General features: G+C 37.8%; 1 protein-coding gene across 1 annotated transcript; it reads right to left on the bottom strand.

The window, feature by feature from the left end:
• Nucleotides 1–9,368: 9,368 nt before the first annotated feature.
• On the bottom strand, nt 9,369–11,276 carry LOC107788580 (ethylene-responsive transcription factor CRF2-like). Its single transcript, XM_016610261.2, has one exon. The coding sequence runs from the start codon at nt 10,681–10,683 to the stop codon at nt 9,610–9,612; it is 1,074 nt and encodes a 357-aa protein (XP_016465747.1). The 5' UTR covers nt 10,684–11,276; the 3' UTR covers nt 9,369–9,609.
• Between the last annotated feature and the right edge of the window lie 12,508 nt (nt 11,277–23,784).

Raw genomic sequence — 23,784 nt, 5'->3', positions numbered from 1 at the left:
CTAGTATCTGCGCTTGCAGTCCAACCCAGCCTTGCCCGCATCTGCGTTATCCTCTTCGCTTCTGCAGGGCTGCACATGCGGGCTCCTACTGCAGGTGCAAAACACGAGAACACGATAAGAAACGAGCAATGCCTAAGTCCAAATTTCCTTCCGATGGGCATCCGAAATATCCCCGAGGCTCCCGGGACCTCAACCAAATATACCAACTAGTCATATAACCCCATACGAACTTAGCCGAATCTTCAAATCACTCAAAACAACATCAAAACACCAATTACACCTGTATTCAAGCCTAAAGAACTTCTAAACTTTTAAATTCCACAAACGATGTTGAAACCTACAAAACTATGTCCGATTGACCTCAAATTTTGCATATAAGTCATATTCAACATTACGGACCTACTCCCACTTCCGGAATCGAAATCCGGACCCGATATCAAAAAGTCAACCCCACGGTGAAACTTCCCAAAAATTCGACTTTCGCCATTTTAAGCCTAAATTATCTACAGATCTCAAATTCACAGCGCGGACACGCTTGTAAGTCCAAAATCTCCCAACGGAGCTAACGAAATCGACGGAACTCTATTCTGGAGTCGTCTTCACACACTTCCGACTACAGTCAAAATCCTGAGACTTAAGCTACCGTTTTAGGGACTAAGTGTCTCAAAACACTCAGAAACCAAAAATAAGACCTCCCGGCAAGTCACATAAGCAGAAACAATACGGAAAAAATAGTAAATCGGGGATCGGGGCTAATACACTCAAAACGACCGGCCGGATCGTTACAATTAAACACTTAGTAGATGAATTTACGGGCATCCTAGATCTTCTTTTTCCTTATGTGTGTTTTTCTTTTCTATTTAATTTGAATCTTCTTTGTACTTTAGAGTCTATTTTATTTTATCAAGGCATATGTTTATCGTTAATGCAAGTTCATTGCTTCAAGTGCTTTCTTATTTGTCCTGCTTTGTGTGATATTATTTTCTTTGCTTTGTTAAATTTTGTAATTTTATCCTTAACTTAAGTCGATATTCCTTATTTGCTTCACATAATTGAAATTGATACTTTAATTATCATTGTTTGCTTTAAACTATTATGTTACAGGGACTTGAAAAACGTACAGGCCATATACTGAATGCACCATGTTGCATGTAACATGCAAAAGATCCAGAGTTAAGCGAGGAGGCATATACCATGTATATGTGAACTAACTATTCTCCTCGTGAAGACCTCATAATTAATCAAAAATTTAAGCTTGGGCTGAAAAGGCTCGCTCTGTAGATACAATCACAATATTGAGGTATAACTTCTTCCTGTTTAACTTATTGTACCCTTTATTTTTATTTTTGATTTCGTAAGTTAGAAAGTGTAAAGGTAAGCCTGATAATGAAAACGGTCAATGTTTCTTTGTATATGTGTACATGAATTAGCTAAATGGAGAACGAAACCTCTCAAATCTCTCAAGCCTCCGCTGCTCATCATCGGTCATAACTGGGAACACCGGGGCTTGAGCAGCCGCAACCGGCTGGGCTGGTAGCACCTCCGGTTACAGAAGATGTACTATAGTTTTGTACTAAATTCGTATAAGACTAAATCCAGGAAACAATATGCATGTTGTCAGATTCCATGATCAATGTTAATTATCCCGGAAGAAAAAAAATACAACAACGTACAAAAAAACTTTAAAAAATATAAAACAAAAGTCAAAAAGAAAAAACAATATGTTGGTATAAATCCACCTTATTCTTTCCCAATAAGTTTTTTCTGTTACCAACAAGTAAACATGACAAAACATAGTTTTCCTTCAGTTTTGTAGTTTGGCTTAATTTTGCTGTACAAATGTAACTATTATACTTACTTTTACAGTGGTGTATCTGAACTACTAATGTAGTTTATCCTTCATGCAATAAAAGAAAAGCTCACCTAAAACAAGTAATTAAATTATTTTTCTTCTTTTTGCTCTAACGTTTTATAAGCACATCAAATATTTTATATATGCCTATGAGACAGAGAATGTAACATAAGGAAAAGATTAACCGTTCAACTCTCACATGCTTTCTATTAGTCTTATATTGCGAGATTTTTATACCATGTAATAAGAAGACCATAAAAGAATGGGAGACTCAACTTCTAAATGACGCTAACATTAATTTGTAGTAGAAACCGACGCATTAGATAATTTTTTCGAAATTACAAAATTGGAAGAATTTTAAGTTGAATATATCGAGTGAGATTAAGGACTTCTATAGGATAGAGTTTATTTCTTTGAATTAGCTAAATAGATCAACAATCATATCATTTTTACACTTTTTAATTTTTATTTATAACTCAAACACAATTTAAATATAAACATATACTCATTAAGATGGAATACACGTGTCATGCGCGTACCCTAAGACTATTATATTAAAAGCGCGAAGGCCCTTAGCGAAATGACGTTTGCCTTTTTTACCCTTTAAAATATATTTCATACTGAACAAAATAGTCATTTTATTATTTTTCTGATATTTAGGACTTTAGAATCAACTAATATTCTCTTATTAAATTTTTTCTTATTTAAATTATGTAAAAAGTCCTAATATTTAGGGGTTCAAATTATATAAAAAAAATTCTCATTTGACAAACTTTTATACCCTTATGTATGGACTTAAAAATACTTTTGGAGTTTAATACGTGACACTTAAAATTTTCCTTGTTAAACTCTTTTTCTCCAAATATATGATCAGCAATGCATATTCGATTTTATGTTTTGATTTTTTAAGAGTTTTGATTTTAATTTTAAGTATAAATTTCTATAAGTTTAAAAATTTTATGATAATGTTAATTTAAAAAAAAAAATGATCTACAGCCATACTAGGTAAAATTGTAACTTCAATTATTATTTTAATTTTTTGATAAACAAATATATTTAGAAATTCAAAAGAACTATAAATTTTGCATTTTTTCTATAATTTTGGAAAATTGTCCCCAACAATGTGAATTATTGAAATTTCAAAGTCGACATTGGTAGAATTCGTTGAGAATGAGTTTAGGGTAGTATTAAGAATATAGACAATTCTTTTCAGAAGAAAAGGTCCACTTAACTTACCTATAATTTTGATGAACTTTGAATGAAAACAACATCCATGTAATTAGGTTACAAAGAACAAATTCGATCACCATGCTAAAATCAGGCATATAAATATCAAAGAAAAAAGTTTTAATATTATAGTCAAACTTAAGAAAAAAAGAAGAAGAAGAGAGAAATTCAGATTGCGTTTTAAACTTTTAATCTCTTTTGTTATAAAAGTAGCTTAACTTTAATTTTTACCTATAATATTATTTTTTACAATCTTGATAAAATTAAATTAGATTCTATCTTTTTATTCTCCATAAAAATGAAGAAACTGATTAATTCCTTACACGATAATTCACGTACAGTTTTTATACTCCATTTTATATAAACTGAAAGAGTGTGCATTCTTTTTATTTAGTTTTAAAAAGTATTTATTTTATATTGATATTATGAATGTAGAATTTTTAATGAGATGTTATGTGAGATACAATAATATAATATATTTGTATTTTATATAATAAAATATCTATTAACCACAAATATTATACAACAAATTCAGAAGATATTAAATTTAATTAATGTAATAAGACTCATTTCCGTCATTTAAACAAATATTGGATTTAGTCTAATACTAATTGTTATTTTTCAATAATTTTTTCTTCTTGTGTACGTATATATTAATCAGCGTAATGCACACGTGCAACGCATATACACTAAAATTAATAAGTAAAAATAGTAGCATATAATGTATAGAATACTATTAATAATGTGAAGCCTTTAGGTAATTGAAATTGTACAGACTTAGCCCACCATAAATCACTCCCTGTTACACGTACAGAAGGAAAATGCACTTGTTATTCTACAAGATTTTCTGGGACCCAAAACAAAGATACTAGAATTTCAAAAGAAAATGACTTTTGCCAGCCAATTGCTGTCTTTACGAGGCAAATTGGAGCTAAGGCTAGAAAGCTCAGAAGATCCTAGTCTTTTAAGTAGGCCCTTTCCTATCCTTTTTGGTTCTTTTCAAATATAAACTTAAACATTGTAGACCAACCAAAATATATATCTCCCTTTATTAGAAAAAATCTCAGAATTCCCCTTTATTGGTAAAAAATATCAGAATGCCGTTAACTATTTTTCTTTATAAAGTGATCTAGTCTAATTGAAATCAACTGACTCATATTAAATAAGAAGTTAATTTTCGTGATAAAAATCAATTTGCTGCATTTCTCATTCCAAGAACTCGTAGAAATATCTCGGGCATTGCTATAACAATGTTGAACTACTTCAATAAGTTTGTGAGTGAGATATCCAATGTCTGATGTTCGTACAGCAGTATCCACGTACAACTTCTACGGGCGTCTTCTCTTAAATAAATTCCCATTTATCGAGATGCTCATTACTAAGCTATCCTCACTCACGGAGTTCTCCTTTTTGGAAAGAAAAAAAATACAAAATTTGGCAAATACTTAAGAAAGATAATGATCTGAAAAGGCTGAAAACTCTAGCTTACTGCATGCAGTAAATCAGGCAGAAATCAGGAGAAAATGAAAGAGACATTTTTGTTCTGTTAGGTTCTTTTAAGGGGTCGAAAATAGAAAGTTGGATTTGCTGTCAATTTGTTGGTCATGAGAAGATTACATTGGCACTGAGAAAAACAAGCCAAAATATGTAATTAATGAAATTCTTGGATTTTGTCTGAAATATGTGGGCAGTATGTTAATTCTTCTGTAAAATAAAGCTAAGATTTTGTGATGCAGAAGTGTTGCAGTGCTATATAACAGTGGAGAGGGGCTAGTTGCTTTGTCCAAATTTTTGTCATCTCTGATCAATCACAGCTCATTATAGGACCACTTACCATATGTTTGAGTTTGATATTGATTTTACAAAACAGCTTAACTGTCTTCGAAATTCTTGTAAACTCTCTTTTTATCACTATTTTTATCCCGGCCCACTCGCCAACAAGGAAAAGAAAACAAGTCAGTAGAAAAGGAATTGCAAAAAGGAATACAACAATAATAACAATATACTTGGAGAAAATAAAAAATAGTCAGATTTACAAGTGTTTATTCAAAAATAGTCACAGTTTCAAAAGTTATCAAAATTTAGCCACTTTTTATGTAAAGATAAATTTGAACGAAAACACTGTTCAAAATCCGGAAAATACTCCAGCATAATATACTGGAATTCCAGTATAATATACTGAAACTCCAGTATATTATACTGGAGCCAGCAAAGTATACCGGTCCAGCATATTATGCTGGAAGTTCATACACAGGTGCACCGAACTCCAGTATATTATGCTGGACCAGTCTCTGTTGCAGCAAAATAGTGGCTATTTTTCAATGACTTGGCAAACACCGGCTATTTTTGAATGACCAGTCCGAAAACTGACTAGCCCGTGCTATTTGTGTATTTTTACAATCAAGGTCCGGGGAGAATAATGTATACACAGACCTTACCCCCTACTTTGTGGAGTTAGAAAGAATATTTCCGATTGACACTCGGGTCAAAAAAAATACTTCTAATCAGAATTGAAAAAGAAACCATATTGAAAAATAGTAGTAAAAAAGTCATATTGAGAATCACGAAAAGAGTACAAACAGAATAATCATCTTATATCTCTCTTCTTCTTTGATATTTTGGACAAAGGAATAGTTTACCAGTTGTGAATTAACAGGAGAAAATGGAATAATCATCTTACATCTCTCTTCTATGTCTAAATGGCATGTTGGCACAAAAAGGAGATGCCTTACCAAACTGCTTGCAGACGTACAATAACGCTCGTGAGTGTTACTTCATATTTCTAATATATTGCGTTCACGATTATGTTGCTCAAACTCTAAAATATGTTGTTGCGTGTCTATTCGAACTTTCTAAAACAGTGCATTGAGGAGGATTCGTTACATGTGCAGCAATATTTTTAGAAAGTTCGGAAAACATAGGTTCAAGATCATTTCTAGTAAATTATTTTTTCACTTCTTGAAAATGTGGTCAATTTAAGATATGGCTATTGGTGCGATAAATTAACGAATCAATGCATTAAGCTACCAAGAAGACTCAACAACTTCTAATGGGGGAAAAATTGTTTATATCATAATTATATATTATAATTTCTGACAAAGGAGATTCAATTGAACTCTATCCTTGGCAATGGTGATAATGTTGGGCTAAATCAGCCCACTAAATATACTCGTCTTGTTAAATTTGGGTTTTGATACTAATTGTTGACCTAAATCGTCCTACTAATATTCTTAATATTATCTGTTTTCGGTTAAACTTTTTCGTTTCTCTTAAAAGATCTAACACCATTAAAAAATATTGATACCTTATATTTTGATTCTCAATTTTTTCAGCCATCAACGTGAAACTTTATTCGCGCATCTAACATACACAAAGCAAGCAACCAAAAATACAAGCATATCCTTTTCGCCTTCTGTTGTTGAATTGAATTCTTACGGTTGGCAAAATTTGTTAGTCTTGACTTGAAAAAAATCATCATAACAAGGTCAAGTTGAAACAGAAAACCACAAGATAGCTGCCACGGGTTCTTGGGGTGAATCAACCGTTTGTAAATAACTAAATATTGCTAATTTGGGGAAAAGGACATTGGCACGAGAAAAGGGTCCCAATAAATCATCACCTGAAGAAAAAGAAAAAAGAAAAATCCACGCCACCTTATTTTCGATGATTTAAATGGAGATCTCTCTGTCCCAAACAAACATGTCGTCAACCCTACAATTATTGCCTCATTTTCCTATATCCCAGAATTATTTTTTCCTGTTACTGAAATTTCTCTTACTGATATACTCATATCAAAATCACACAGTAACAAATTGTGAATTCATATCAAAATCACAGTAGTTTTTTCCCTCTAAATAATTTTTAAGAATGAATATAATCAAAGCAGTGTTTAAAGAAACCAAAGCACTGTTTGACTTTTAAAGTTAATTAGAGGAAGCAGTGAAATGAAAAAACTATAAATGTAGTAAATTTGGATTTAGAGAATATGTTTCCTAGGCTTGGCCGTCATAAATGGAGTTTAAACGTAAATTTTATGTGTAAAAGTGCTTAATTTTTCACACTAATTAAAGCCGCACTATTATATGGCGTTCAAATGAAGGCTCACACTATAAAATAACTGCACTATTATTAGATGGTATTCAATTTGCTATATTAATGTAAGCCCTTTTGCAGTTTAAACGTGTAGTTTAAATTTTAAAGGCTTTAATCATAAAGGACGTTCTGGAGTATATATCTGTAAGCATAGTGCTAAACTCATTAATTCTAGATGCTAAAAAGCTATGCTACAATTAATAATCTATTGTAGATGTGACCTATTTGTCGCTCTTTCTTGCAATTTGCTTAAGATAATCAAGTAAATTTGCATGTCTTAATTGCACTAAAAAGATAAAAACGATCAAATAATACCATAAAAATCTAAACAAATATCTAGAATATAAAGAAAGAAACTTATAATAACAAATGTATCTGCAAAACCGCCTTACAATTTTAGGTATAGAGTATAGAAAAGGAAGTCCGGTGCACGAAACATCTCGTATTCACTTAAGGTTCGGGTAAGGGCTGCACCACAAGGTGATGTAATGTAGACAATCTACCCTGGTGCAAGCAACATTAACTGATTTCACGGCTCGAATCCGTGACCTATTGGTGATACAGACACAACTTTATCGTTGCTATTCTTCTTCAACCACAAAAATTATCAGTGTTTTCATCTTTTCCCCCTTCCATTATTTACGAGCTTATTCCAATGGGCGGATGTATAGCAGCGATTGCTGACACACTTATTACCATCAACTTGAGCTATATATATTTTCTTTAAAAGAAATCAACCATATTTCAGAAATGAATACGAGTTCAATGTCCATTTAAAACAAGTGGTAAATAAAATCCTAGAGCAGCCTTTGACCATCTCTTCACTCTAATTGTCCAAAAGAGAAGTGAGAAGTTAAAAACACTTCTAATTTAGGAAAAAAATAATCAAAATTAGTTGGTTAACGGGAAAAAGAAAGTCTCAAGTACAAATGCTTTGTGAATCTTGGATTTGGATGAGCAAAGAAATGAAACGTGGAAAAACCAAAACCAATGCCCTCTTATCGTCCTCACCATATTGTGGTGGTACCAAAAGTATTATCCTACTCAACTCACTCACTATACACCTTTTTTCATTCAGTGTTGGAACCATAATTTGGTAAAATGTTTGTACATTTATTTTTTGTGTCGTATTAGCTCATGATTCGTGCCGTGAAAACAATTATGAATGCTTGTATTAAGGTAGCTTGTATAAATCACACTCCTTGGGTACAACCCTTCCCACGATCTTACGTGAACATAATAAACTTTGTGCACTGGATTACTTTTTCAGTACAGGATGAAATGAGCATTGCTCAATTATTCTCGTTTTTACTGATTTTTCAAATTCACATTGCACGAATAGTATACAAGTGGTATTATAATAGAGAACCCGTTACAAAATCGTGTAGAAAAAGAAATTTTGCACGTAAATTGGTACAACTCGATGTTTTAGAGAAAAATGTTATTAAGTTTACACTAACAATATAAAGTATTATACTATCAAGTATTGAAAGATAAGTTATACAGAGTAATATGATATCACAAGTTAAAATGCACCAAATAAAATCCAAGTGATACTCAACTAAAAATGAAGCATTGAGAATGTGTTCAGGTTAAGCATGTCTAAATGTAGGCCAAAGCATTCATGCCATTTCATTCTTTCACCTAATTCCTATTGCTTCTCAAGTCACGTGTTTGTACACATGCCTTTATCAGACAACCCCCACCCCACCCCCCAACCCCAACTACCCTTCAACTCCTGCTCGCCAGACAGAATTCTTCAATGTTGCACTAACTTATTGGTCAATTATTGAAGATCGTTAAATTTTAAATCAACCATAAATTAGCATTAACATATCCTACAATAATTTGTCAAGTTGTTTATTATTACTCCCTCTACGTCATATTATGTGTTTTTCTATTAGATGCAAACATTAATTAGGAAAGAAATTAGACTATTTTACTTTTATTATGTCTTAAAATAAAATTTTTATATTTAAATATTTATTTTATTTATGTATTATTTTCATCTTCAAAAATAATAATTACTAAGAATATTAAAGAAAAAAATAATTAATTTTATCTTGAACTTCTAAAATAATAAATAATTTAAAATAACTATTTTTAGTAATGTAATATAAGACCAGGGTGTATTAACGTAACATTTCTAAGGCAATAAACAAGAAAAAAATAAAAAGAAAGGTGGTAGAGCACGAAGCACAAAAACAACACTATACCGCAAAATCTCGTCCATCACCGTTAATGTGACGGAGTTGTTACATACTAGTACTAAATTACTCACTAATCACTCACATAAAACTAACATTAATTAACAAATTTAGGCAAAACTGATAAGCTAAAAAGAAGAAAATTAAAAAACGAGATTTAATTTAACTGCCGATGAAAATAGCGAACCGAACGCCGAGAATTAGTAGGCGCTGCAACTGTTTGTTTGAACTTCATAGAGCCATAAGCGGGTCAGACCCGAATATATCTCCGATATCTTGAAAGTAATCATCTTCGGGCCAGGATGATGACCCGAAACCGAAATCATTACTTGACCCGATGAACATGTCACTGCAAGTTTCGCCGAAAATGTTGTCGGGTAAAGCTGCCGGTTCAAACAAGTCGGGTATGGGAACCGGGTTCTCAAACAGAAACAAATCATCGGGAAACAAACTCTCAAATGGTGGAAACTCGCAGAAGTTTGAAATGTCATTTTCGTCCCTGAAATCTGAGTTCTTCTGAGCGGACTCGGAGGGTAAACTCGGTATTGACTCAGCTTCAGCCTCTTCGTTATTCTGAGACTCTTCAAAGGATGTGGAAGCACAACGGAGAACGGACTTTGGTGACCGTTGAACGTTGTGTGACTCCCCGCCGGAGTTATAGCCGGAGGAGCAGCTGGTAGTCTTCGCCGCAGGAGGAGTGGCGAAGTTAGTGAGCGCGTCAGGTCCACGTAGTTGAATAGCCGCGTGGTCATAAACCATAGCAGCTTCTTCAGCAGTATCATAAGTACCTAACCAGAGCCGTACACGTCGCAATGGATCTCTGATCTCTGCCGCCCATTTGCCCCATGGCCGTTGCCGTACGCCGCGAAACTTTTTAACATTGTTCGCTTTTAACCCTCTCGCCGCCGTGGACTCCGCCTTTATAGCTCCGGCGTTCTTCTTCCGCCTCTTTGGTGCGGCAGGATTTTCCGACGGCCCATTTCTCAAAACCCCAGTAACACTTCCGTTACCGCTACTGTTAGTTTTAACGGTTTCTCCCATACAAGGTTCTATCCTCACTTCGTTTACAAATTTTTTCACTCTGTGACGGCCGTAGAGACCCTCTCCTTCATCACTGGAAGAGTCGGTAGCGTCAGCATCAGTGACAGTTATACGTACAACTCTAGGTCCACCGTTGGCAGCATTCATCTCCGGACACTTTCTCCGGCCGGTAACAGTCGCCGGAGCTGAAGGTTTAACCATAGTGGTTTGCTTTCTATGTTCAGTATACTTGACTCTACTAGACAACATGGTTTGTTGGTCCATTTTTATGAGTGATTTTTCTCAGATTCGCATTTGAAAAAAGGGAAAAGATTCTTGGAATAAAGACTTAAAGTAGAGAAGGGGGGCTCTTTTAAAGGCACAAGCTTTGTAGTAGTAACAGTTTTGGGGTATGAAAAGTGAAAACAAAAATCTTCAAAAACTGATTGTGTTGGAAACCTCCCGTTTCTAGCACAGAAAGTTCAAGAAAAAGTAGCAGAAAAAAAAAGAAAAAATATCAGAATTTATATTCTCTAAGAGGCCCAAAGAGCAAAAGAGTAGACAGTACAGTGAACAAAAAAAAGGGGCTACGTCAGTGCTGCAATAACACAGAAGATGTACTGAGGAGTAAAAAAGAGGAAATACACAGAAAAGTTCAGAAGAAACAGAGACAGAATCAATCACTTGCTGTATGGAGTAAAAGTGCTGAGGAAACTAGGATTCTGTAGCTATTTTCAGGTCGATTTTCTTGTGAAAATCTCGGGGAAAGATGAAAAAGAAAGTATGATTTTGAACTGATTGTATAGCTTTGTAGAGATAATAGAGGAAGTGTGAACTGTGAAGTAGGAAGTTTAGTTTCCGTGGAGACCGAAACAACTGGAAATCCAGTTATATAGGATCCGCTAGTCGAAATAGTAAAACTCTTTTTTTATTTTTAAGTGAGGTTAAGTTAAAAATGTTTAAACAGGATTAATTATAACTAATCCGGATTTAAATGAAATTAACGTTGGGTTCTAATAGTAATATGGAGATATTTTACGAGCCGCCGCATTTTTGGAAGCAGTTGATTGTGACACGTGGATGAAGGTCCCACTAACGGCGTGAATTAACGGTATCGATAAGGGAGCGAAAAGGAGTTATGGACGGGCTGACTCAGCAATGGGCGGGACTTGCGAGTCTTGAAATCTGTGATTCAGGTCACGTGATACCGGACCGGACGGTTCCGTTAATTTAGTCAGTCAAATAGCTTAAGTACTACCACGTCAGTCTATCTTTGACTAAAAGTAATTTTAACCCTCCGATTAAATACGTTGAGATATACTCCATAATTCCTACCGGATAAAACCTAGTTTTACAACAAACAATTAAATGTAAAATATGTGCCATTTGTAAAAATATTGCTCACTTGGGGAGCTAGGTGCACACGGTATTTCTGGTTCATATCTGATAAGGACCAAACTATAGGGATGTGATATAAATAACTATCCTAATATGAGTATAATATATGCTTACAAGGTTTGAAATTATGACTTACAGATCAAATTATGACAATTTTACTATTGCTCCAGCAAGACTTGTTTTCACAAATTTTGATCACTTGATTAGGATGGAATAACATATAGAACTGCATTAGCCAAATAATACGACCGCAAACATCTCTAGATGATTTTCTCAACAAATATACTAGTTTCACAGAACATGCTAACGTTCCAAGACTTTTTTAAGGAAACAAATAAGTATGATTAGAAGGAACGAAAGAACAGGACTCTCAAACTTATCCAGTTTGTACAATTGGATTCGTGATCATCAAACATACTTTTAAGTAAAACTAGTCTTAGGATACGTCTTTTGCGCATGTATCCTATTTCAATGAATATATAATTTTAAGAAATAATATGACTATTTTTAAATAAACTATTTGAGTTATTGAACAAAAATTAAAAAATATTAGCTCTTAATAATGAATGTTGAGCCAATTTAGCTAGTTCACTAAATAAAGAAATCTTGTCCAATAAAAGTCTGTTATGCCATATTCTGATTTATGAGAACTTTAGGAATATATTATGAAAATTATTATTATTTTGTTACCTAATACTGAAAATAAGTAATAAATTAATACTAATATAACTAATTTTGCTCAACTTTTTAATTTCTGCCACCGCTGGTGCTCTTCTTATGAAAACAAATTTGTATAACTTAAGAGTTTGATCAACTTGAAAAATAACTTTACTAACATGAGATTTTGAAAAAGAATTAAATTGGATTCTTTTGCTAATTAATTAATTCAAAGAGTTGATTATTTATTCTTAACATTAAAAGAATAATTTATTTATTTATTGCATTGGGAATTTTTATTTTTATAATAATAGAGAAAATATAGATAATTTTTTATCTTCTTATGTAATATTTAAAAATACATTTAAAAATTAAAATATTTCTTAAGTATAAACATCTCACTATCCCTTAAAATTCTAAGCTATTACCTATAAAAAGAATGAATGCCTAAATATATTTCGAAGGGAATTGTCGTAAGAAAATAGAAGGAAAAGAAAATATTTTGAAATTCTAAATATTAAACTTTCTACTAATTTTAAAAGGAAAAATTTCATAACCAAAATTTTAATTAAGAGTCTTATATATTTCAAATAAGGAAAGATTTAATAAATAATATTTTATTTGATTTGAAAGTTCTACATATTAGAAAAATATTTAAATTACTATTTTGTCCAGCGTGAACTCCATTTTAAAAGGGTAAAAAAGGCGAACGACATTTCGCTAAGGGCATTCGTGCTTTTAATATAATATAGATTACTACTTTTTTTAACAATATATACAAACTTAATGTAAATATAATTATATACAAACTTACAATTTGTCTACCGAAAATAACATCTCTACCTTTTAAAGGCAGGGTAAGGTGTGCATATACACTACCCTCTCCACACTCCACTTATGATAATATACTGGATTTGTTGTTATTGTTAATGTTATTGTTGTAATTGTAATTTACATATACAAAAATTAAAGTGTAGAGTTTAAAAATTAGACTATGTATTTGAATTCTGTTTACCCTTAAAATCGGATAACAATTAAATTTGTAAGTGGTTTTAAAGATATGTGATTTCACTAAACTGAGAAATATGAGAATTGAAGTTAGAAATTAACTGTAAAATGAAGCAAACCAATGTAACGCGCATCTTTGACCCTCGAGCTAGGTCGTCCTCGAACCAACTTAGTATATTATAGAAAAGCAAGAACTGAACAACTGAATAAGAGAGTTTAAGTGAGAAAAACGTAATATATTGCTTTGTTATGCGTGAATGTCCCCTTACAAAATGATTGGAACCCCCTTTATATAGTAGAGGAGTTCTACATATGGTTCAATTCTAAATACAGAAAAAAATCTCCTGATTGGCTAATCAACCGGTCTAGACTTGATACATGCCGAGATCTGCGCCACAATCCTCGCCCGGTCACGGATTCCTCGGCTTTCTGTTATTCGATTTAGCAGGCTTCCTTCGATCTCGCTAGATCTCTATCCTTCTCGATCTCTATTAACCATACAAAATTGACCGTATACAGATAGTCCCCTCGTTTTTTTGGAGAGTAATGACAAGAAACGATTTGAGCCTTCGATCTTCACCTCGCTACATCATGACGTAATCATCGTGACATAAGCAGCAGGAGTGACCGAAACGTCTCTTCGGTACAGTTTTCCAGGTATTTAATGTGCGTCAGTCGACGGTCGGTCATTACCAGTTTTGAATTGTCGTTGTGAAACCGATAAATAGCCCCCTTCTTCATTATTTCAAACTTTACTTTCAAATCTTTTTCATTCCAATCTCCATAGTTCTTTGCCTTCTCCAAAGCTTCATATCTTCACGTTTTTGAGTTTCTTTGCTTGTTCTTCATAAAACACCAAATACTTCAATCTCCATTCTTCTTTACCCACAAAAACTAAATGGCCAAAACATCTAAAAATATTTCGCAGAAAGAGGTTACTTCCTCATCTCGGTCGGCCGGCGAGAAACAAGTGGTGGAGCCACACCCTGAAGAACTTATTCCCGGGGGGTGTGTCATTGATTCCGACTTTAAGGTCGAGAAACCCTCATCGGTTCCTAGTCGATGCGAGCCGGTAATCGAGATATATAAGTTCGATATCCAAAAGCCTCATACACTAGGTGAAGAAAGATTGCAACTGGCGAAATAAAGAGGTTGTGATACCAGCACCAGAAGAAGCGATCACCACCCACGTGGAAGGGTTCCTGAGTGTTTACACTTATTCTTTCATGTTGGGTCCCCTCGATCCGGTCATCGTAGACTTCTGCAAGAAATTCCAAGTGACCCTCGGCCAAATTCACCCTTCTTTCTGGAGGATCGTGATACTGCTCCGTTTCTTCATGAGCAAAATCGACGGGATTCCCTTCACCCTTGACCACCTCATAAGATTATATAGCCCTCGACTCTATCGAGGTGGGTTGATAAAGGTTCAATGCCGGGCCACCAAGGCGCTCATCTCGAGTATAAATGAAGACAAAGATCGGGACTGGATGGGCCTGTTCAATCGGGTGAAGACCGCGGACCTAATCTCGTATGAGAGCATGTCATTTACTTAGAAATGGAATATGAAACGTAAGTATGATTCCGTCTTTATTTTTTGTTCGTTGTTTTTACTTCTTCATCCTTTCTTATCAGTATTTTTCTCGATGCCGCTGTTGCTTGGATGCGGGGTGCGATTCCCCACCTCGAGAACTGGGTTAGGAGCATGTTTCGACGTCAATATACACCGAGAGCGCATGGCGCGATTTGTCAAAGGGTCGGTAGGAGGCTCGTACTCATGGTAAGCCTTCTTCCTAACTTACCGATTTGCCTATCGTTCAAGCATCTTTTCAAATATGAGTTTACTTATTTTCTCCTTTTGTAGGTCTCGAAAATGATGCGACTATGAGACCCCCATCCGGTGATGAAGACGTTTCATCACCTATATCGAAACCGACAAAGGAGAATAAGAGGAAAAGGGCCTCGAACTCCGAGGGTCAAAAACCCAAGAAGAGAACAGCCCGTAAACCCAAGGGGAACATAATCCCGCTGACTATGGAGTCAGTCCAAAGACTAAGGGACGAAGAAGAAGAAGAAGAAAAAGAAAAAGAAGAAGAAAAAGAAGATGATTCCGGGCTGGTGGCCCGTGCGCGAGCTAGCACCGAGATTCAGAGAACTTCAAAACCGATGGGAGTTGATACTGCTCCGTCTAGGCTTGATGAGGTCGAGGAGGAGACTTCGGCCCAAGTCCCCTAGCCGAGAGAAACCAAAGATGCTTTATCTCGGGGAGAAGAGACCGTTGAAGAAGCGGTGGATGCCGGTGCAGAAACCGGGCTTGAGGCTCCCCAAGACAGAGGCGACACCCCAAAAGTCCCACTTGGGGCAATAGAGATCGGGGATTCCCCCTTGTTTCCTTCATTTTCCAAGTCGATAATACGCGACGCTTAGGCCGTGGAGACTTGTCACGGGGAGGGAGCCCACGAAGAGGAAGATCCTTTCCGTGGTTATTTTGTTGGGGTAGAAGATGTCATCGGTCTGAGTGACTTGGAGGCTCCGAAGAAGAGCTCTAGCGAGGCATCCTCGAGTTTTAAACTGACCAATTAGTTTACGGCCCCTACTGCCTATGCCGGGCGCAAGCGAACAATCTCTATCACGGTCCCGGAGGATACCCGGGTTCTTGCTGCCCCCGTAGGGGTGGCTAGCTACCTCCGATGTTTGGTCACGGAAGAAGACCAAGCCCAGATGAACAAGGTGGGAGCGCCTTGTCTTTTCAACAAAGCCCAAAAGGCCCTGAACCGGAAAAGTTCATATTTTCTTTGTCAATTTTCATACTTGTACTTTTCTCCTCTTGTATTATTCCTTCTTTCTATTTTTGTAGGCTTTTATGCTTCATCACGAGGCTTTCTTCCAATCCCGAGGGGAGTTGATCCAGTACGAAGTCGAAATTTGAGGGCTTATTGAGGAGAGAGACGCCTTCAAACTTCTCAGTGAGCAGAGAGAAGGGGAAGCAACAAGACTTCGGGCAGTTCGGTCCCACAAGTCTAGCGAAATCTCGATGTGATCGGGCAGCTTTGTGAGGAAGTGGACGCAGTGAAAGTGGAAGCCGAGGCGTGGATGAAGAACATAAATCGCCTTGCCTCATAAAAGGAGGCTGCCCGAGCTCAACTGGCCTCGGCTGAGACCCAACTCCGAAGCTTGAAAGAGAAGGCCTTGGTGCAAGCCAAGAAAATTGAGGAGTTCCAGTCTCGGTTGGGTTCAGCAACTTCCGATCGAGAGAGACTGGCCACAGAACTTGCAGCGGCCAAATCGGAGTTCAAAATGACCAAGGCTAATGCAATGGTGGCCGTCTGCCAGTCCGACATTAAAGCTGCTCAAGTTCGAGCAAAGGAGGTTGCCAAAGCTGCTCAAGCTCGAGCAAACTGGGTTGCCGATCATGCTAAATGCCAGTTTCGAAGGGAGACTCTCGAGGAGATCCATGCTCGTGGCTTCAATCTTACAGCCGAGATCAAGAATGCTAAGGAGCTTAAAGCTAAAACCAGAGTGTTGGCCTTTCCTGATGATGATGATTATGGGAGTATGAGTGGATCTGAAAGCGAAGAAGGCCTCGAGGGCGTAGATGCTGCTCCCGGAGAAGACTAAGTCCTTTTGGATTAGTAGTTTTTGTGTTTCTTTTAAGACCGTTATGGTCTTTTGTAGATAAATTTGATCGGGACATGCTGCCCTTGTAAATGATTTTTGACATAAAAACTTTCTTCCTTCCTGCCTTATAAAATTATGAAGTTATATTCTAAGGTCCGAGGTTTACACAATTTGATTAAAACCAAACTAGTATAGCACTTAGGCTTTACGAACGAGTGAGTGCTTGCTCGAACTCGAAGTAAGGTAACCCTTAGGTTTTTTATTTGAGCAAGGATGGTCTCTCGAACTCAAAGCAAAAAAATTCCTTAGGCTTTTGAAAAAAGATTGTTTATGGCTTTCTCCCCTTTTCGGCTTGAATTTTTTTTTTTATCATTTGTATTAACAAAACTTGTAATGCCTTAGCATGAAATAAGGAATTGTTCGAGAGTTCAAACAATTTTATACTCATTAGAGTTTTTGAGGCTTGATATTATCGAAACCTTTTATGATTTTGTCAGGATAGCCTTTTTAACCGATTTATGAAAGAATTCGAAGGCCTGTTTGGTCACGAAATTCGTACGTCTCTGATGCGTGTTAATTCAGCCATAGCCTCTTTAGTTCGATATTTGCCCCTTGGGCTTATTTTCCCATTTTACTTCGAGCTTTCCCGAAGTGTCAGTCCCCGAGTGGAGTGGTCGTGGCCTATAAAAATCGAGGGTTGCCTAAAAGGTCTTATGATCTCGGAGTTTTAATAGATCGATCTCGTTTATTTTTTGGACGGCAATCCCTGAGCGTAGGGGTAATTATCCGAACTCTGGTTATAGTCAGCCCTTAAGCCTATTTACATAATAGATCGAGAGTATGAAATTGTAAAGTTGAAAATTTTTTCTAAGGCAGGAGATATCGGTAAAAAAAGATACTTCTCTTTATAAATGATTATATATGCGTACATGTTCTATGGAGGGCTCGAGAAAAATATGCGGGCACAGTTCGGTTGACCGTTTGGCCCTTACAAATTTTTCCTATCGAGGCCCTGCTGCCATGAAGTAACTTCCTCGCATCAAAGTTGACATTCGAGGGTAATGCCCCTCAGTATTCGAGATTGATTTTAAAGAAGCCTCGGATACTGTTGAATTGTTCTAAGTTAGCACGATCAATGGTTGCCTCATTAAAAACCTCACCGGAAAATCCATTTGGGACAAAACCGGTCTAAGGGAAAAAGAGTGCAACGCGTGCTTTCATACCTAAAGGTTTTGTGTGGAAGAATCCATCATTGTTTCTAGTCGAACAACTACAAGGGTTAGTTTAAAATATAAATAAAAATATGAGGGACCGTACATTAGCAGTAGTATCATTTTAGGTGTGGTACGTTCCAATTGCTCGGTAGTTGTTCGCCGTTCATCGTGCCGAGCTTGTAGGATCCTTTTTCGATGATTTCGATAACTTGGTACAGTCCTTCCCAGTTCGGACTCAATTTCCCTTCATTCAGATTTCGGGTGTTGAGTGTGAATTTTCTTAGAACCTAAGTCCCCAATGTTAAAATGTCGAAGATTGGCTCTTAGATTGTAGTATATTTCGATCCGCTATTTTTGGGCGGCCAATCGAATGAGAGTGGCTTCGCGTCTTTCATCCAACAATTCTAGGCTCGTATTCATGGTCTCGTTATTCGACTACTCTGTTGCATATCGAAACATGATGCTAGGTTCTCCGACCTCGACCGGGATCAGAGTTTCGGCACCATAAACTAACGAGAAGAGTGTTGCTATGGTATTGGATTTCGATGTTGTGTGGTATGCCCATAGAACCTCGGGTAGTATTTTTCTCCATTTTCCTTTGGCGTTGGTCAATCTCTTCTTAAGATTTTGGATGATGGTCTTGTTGGTCGATTCAGCTTGTCCGTTCCCGCTAGGATGATAAGGTGTTGATAGGATCCTTTTGATCTTGTGATCCTCGAGAAATTCAGTTACTTTTCTACCGATGAATTGTTTTCCATTATCACATAAAATCTCGGAGGGCATCCCGAATCGACATCTGATGTGGTCCCAAATGAAGTCTATGACTTTCTTTTCTCTGAGTTTCTCGAAAGCATGTACTTCAACCCATTTAAAAAAATATTCATTCATAAACAAAATAAACTAAACCTTACCTGGGGTCGACGGGAGAGGGCCAACGATGTCCATTCCCCATTTCATGAAGGGCCATGGGGACAGGACCGAGTGGAGTAGTTCCCCTAGTTGATGAATCATGGGCGCATGCCTTTGGCATTTGTCGCATTTTCGAACGAACTCTCGTGCATCCTTCCCCATATCGGTCCAAGAGTACCCTGCTTTGATTACTTTATGGACTAGCGAATCGGCACCAGAATGATTTACACAAGTGCCCTCATGAATTTTTCGTAGGTCGTAGTCGGTATCTCCCGGTCCCAAACATATTGCCAACGGTCCATCGAACGTCCTTCTAAAAAACATTCCGTCTTCGGACAAAGTGAACCATGTTGCCTTTGTGCACAGAGCTCTCGACTCTTTTGGGTCTGATAGAAGCTTCCCGTTCTTTAAGTACTTTATGTATTTATTTCTCCAATCTTAGGTTAAACTTGTAGAGTTTATCTCGGCGTGACCTTCTTCGATTATCGATCTCATAAGTTGTACGACAGTCCCCGAGTTGAGTTCGTCGTCATCGACTGATGAACCTAAGTCCGCAAGAGCGTCGGCCTCGCTATTTTGTTTTTGAGGCAGATGTTGCAAGGTCCAATCCTTAAATCGATATAGAGTCACATGTACTTTATCCAAGTACCTCTGCATTCGGTCTTCTCGGACTTCAAAAGTCCGGTTAACTTGGTTTACCACGAGGAGGAAATCATACTTAGCCTCTATGACCTCCGCTCCCAAGCTTCTATCTAGTTCGAGACCTGCAATCATGGCCTCATACTCGGCCTCATTGTTAGTTAATTTGGTAGTTCTGATAGACTGTCTAACTACATTACATGTGGGTGATTTTAGTATGATGCCTAGTCCGGACCCTTCGCGTTCGAAGCACCGTCCATAAAGAGGGTCCAGACTCCCGAAGATGTACCCTATTTTATCAGTAGTTCTTTTTCAACCTCGGGAGCGAGGGCCGGCGTAAAGTCATCCATGAAGTCCGCAAAGATTTGAGACTTGATGGCAGTTCGGGGTCGATACTCAATATCATGCCCACTGATTTCTACGGCCCATTTGGCCAATCGACCCGAAAGCTCGGGTTTGTGCAAAATATTTCGAAGAGGATAAGTGGTTACAATACATATTGGATGACATTGAAAATATGGTTTTAGTTTCCTAGAGGCGCTTATTAAAGCAAGCACTAATTTTTCTAAGTGTGGATATCTAGTTTCGACCTGACCTAAGGTTCGACTAACATAATAGACAGGGAATTGCGTACCTTGTTCTTCTCGGACCAGGACTCCACTTACCGCTATCTCAGAGACTGCCAAGTACAGGTAAAGCTGTTCGTCCAGTTTCAGGGTGTGAAGCAGCGGTGGGCTCGATAAATACTGCATTAGTTCCTCCCAGGCCTGCTGGCATTCCGAAGTCCATGCAAAATTGCTTTTCTTCTTAAGTAGCGAGAAGAATCGGTGGCTCCTATCTGAGGACCTGAAAATGAATCGTCCTAGGGTAGCTATCCGCCCCGTCAGCCTCTGCACGGCCTTTACATTATCCACTACCGTGATATCCTCGATAGCTTTAATTTTATCGGAGTTGATCTCGATTCCTCGATTGGACACCATGAAACCAAGAAACTTACCCGAGCCAACCTCGAATGCACACTTTTCGGGGTTGAGCTTCATATTGTACTTCCTCAGTATATCGAAAGTCTCCTACAAATGCTTTAAATGGTCCTCTGCTCGCAGGGATTTAACTAATATGTCATCAAATAAACTTTCATTGATTTTCTTATTAGTTCTTCGAACATTCGGTTTACTAGGCGTTGATAAGTTTCACCAGCATTTTTTAGACCGAATGACATTACATTATAATAGTAGGTACCGTACTTAGTGATAAACGAGGTCTTTTCCTGATCCTCTGGGTTCATCTGTATCTGGTTGTACCTGGAGTAGGCATCGAGAAAATTGAGAGTCTCATGGCCGGCCGTGGCATCGATCATACGATCAATATTAGGCAAAGGAAAAGAATCCTTGGGGCATGCTTTATTGAGGTCTTTATAATCTTCATACATTCTAAGTTTGTTTCCCTTCTTAGGGACTACAACTATATTTGCTAACCATTCGGGGTACTTTACTTCCCGAATGGATCCTATTTTGAGAAGTTTGGTTACCTCGTCCTTGATGAAGGCATGTTTGACCTCGGACTGGGACCTTCTTTTTTGCTTCACCGGGCTTAATTTAGGGTAAAGGCTCAGTTTGTGAGCGGTAATTTTTGGTGGGATCCCTGTTATATCGAGCTGGGACCAAGCAAACCAATTTGTATTAGCTTTAAGGAAATGAATAAGTTTTTTCCTGAGCTCGGGGGTTAGCCCCGTGCCTAGGTATACCTTTCGTTCGGGCTGATGCGTGGCTAGTGTGACTTATTCCAGCTCTTCGACCGTTGACTTGGTGGCGTCAAAGTCATCGGGAATTATGAAGGATCGAGGGATCCAATAGTCGTCATCATCGTCGATCCCTTGCTCCTGCAATTGGGTCGAGTCCGGTATTTATGGTTGCTATTTGGCCTTCTGCTTTCCCTTCGAATCTGATCCCTTCATTGATGAGAGTGCCAATACCGGTATCACTTCATCGACTGTAAAAATCTCATTGGCGGCGGGTTGCTCCTCGTACACTGTTTTGACTCCATCCGATGTCGGGAACTTCAGAACTTGGTGAAGGGTCGAAGGTACTACCCTCATGTTATGGATCCACGACCTTCCGAGCAGGGCGTTGTACCTCATATCACCCGCTATCACATAGAACTTTGTTTCTTGGATGGTCCCGGACACGTTCACCGGCAAAGTAATTTCACCATTGGTGGTTTCACTTGCCATGTTGAAGCCGTCTAGTACTCGGGCTGCGAGCACAATTTGATCTTGTAGGCCGAGTTGTTCTACGACCCTCGATCGAATAATGTTGGCCGAGCTATCTGGATCAATCAAAACATGTTTAACTTGAAATTTATTCATAATGACAAATATTACGAGTGCATCGTTGTGGGGTTGTAAGATCCCCTATGCATCCTCGTCATTGAAAGACAAAGTCCCTTCCGGTAGGTAGTCTCGAGTCCGCTTTTTCCTCGTGATCGACACCTTGGTGCATTTGAATAAGGCCCCCTGAGGAATATCGACCCCTCCAACAATCATGTGGATCACGTGTTGTGGCTCTTCTTGCTCATTTTGTCTGTTTGAATCTCTGTTCTTGAAGTGGTTTTTATCCCGATTGCTTAAGAATTCTCGAAGATGCCCTTTGTTGAACAAACGGGCTACCTGCTCCCTCAGCTGTCTGCAATCTTCTGTTCTATGACCATGGGTGCTATGATATTTGCACATTTGATTAGGATTTCTCTGGGCCGGATCGGTCTGTAGAGGTCGGGGTCACCTGGTGTCTTTGATGCACCCAATGGCCGATACAATATTTGATGCATCAATGTTGAAGTTGTATTCCGATACTCATGGTGCTTCTTTGGGTTCCACATTTCTGTCGAAATCGCTCTTACTCATGAACCCTCGAGAGCTCTGTCCTCGATCATTTCTTCTATCAATTCGAACGGTGTTGCGTTCAGGCCCGTTGTTTCTCCGATCTCCACCATATTGCTGATATCGATCTCTCTTTGATCGTGGTTCCCGGTCAATATCCCTTTTAACTCTGTCGATAGTCCTGTTTGGATAAACGGACCCGGAAGGAGATCCCAACTGGTCATCCTCGACCCTAATCTTTGACTGGTACCGATTATGCACATCGGCCCAGGTTACATCTGGATATTCGATCAATTTCTGCTTTAACTGTTGTGAGGCTACCGAACTTCGTATGTTTAGGCCTTGAGTGAAAGCCTGAATGGCCCAATCGTCGGTGACCGGAGGCAGATCCATACGCTCCATTTGGAACCGAGATACGAACTCTCTGAGCATCTCGTTATCTTTCTATTTTACTTTGAAGAGGTCCGACTTTCTAGTCTCGACCTTTATCGCTCTGGCGTGTGCTTTAACGAAGGAATCTGCGAGCATGGAAAAAGAATCAATGGAGTTAGGTGGCAAATTATGGTACCATATCATTGCCCCCTTTGATAAAGTTTCTCTGAATTTCTTCAGCAGTAGGGACTCAATCTCATCGTCCTCTAGATCGTTCCCCTTTATTGCGCATGTGTAAGAAGTGACATGCTCGTTGGGGTCGGAAGTTCCATTATACTTGGGAATTTCTGGCATGCGGAATTTCTTCGGAATGGGCTTAGGAGTCGCGCTCAGGGGGAAGGGCTTTTGTACGAATTTCTTTGAATCCAAACCCTTCAAAATCGGTGGTGCCCCCGCAATTTGAACTCGGGAGTTATATGTTTCTACTTTTTTGTCATTCTCTTCAATCTTCTTCTCCCTCGATTCAATTCAGTTTGTCAGCTCCTCGAACATTTTCAAGATAGCTGGGTCGGTCCTTGACTCATTCACATTTGACCTCTCCGGTACTGGTTCAGCCCTGTGAACAACTTCCTGTGATAGCTCGGGTTCGACCCTACTCGGTGCGTGGTTCTGATTTTGAAGTTTTTCTATTGCAGCTAT

The sequence above is a fragment of the Nicotiana tabacum genome, chromosome 23, assembly GCF_000715075.1.
Source record: "Nicotiana tabacum cultivar K326 chromosome 23, ASM71507v2, whole genome shotgun sequence".
Classification (NCBI taxonomy): Eukaryota; Viridiplantae; Streptophyta; class Magnoliopsida; order Solanales; family Solanaceae; genus Nicotiana; species Nicotiana tabacum.
The sequence above is the reverse complement of the archived record's forward strand: the minus strand, read 5'-3'. Positions and strand labels throughout refer to the sequence as shown.

Excerpts from the sequence above, each read along its gene's own strand:
- LOC107788580 (XM_016610261.2), bottom strand. The coding sequence starts at position 10,683 with ATGGACCAACAAACCATGTTGTCTAGTAGAGTCAAGTATACTGAACAT.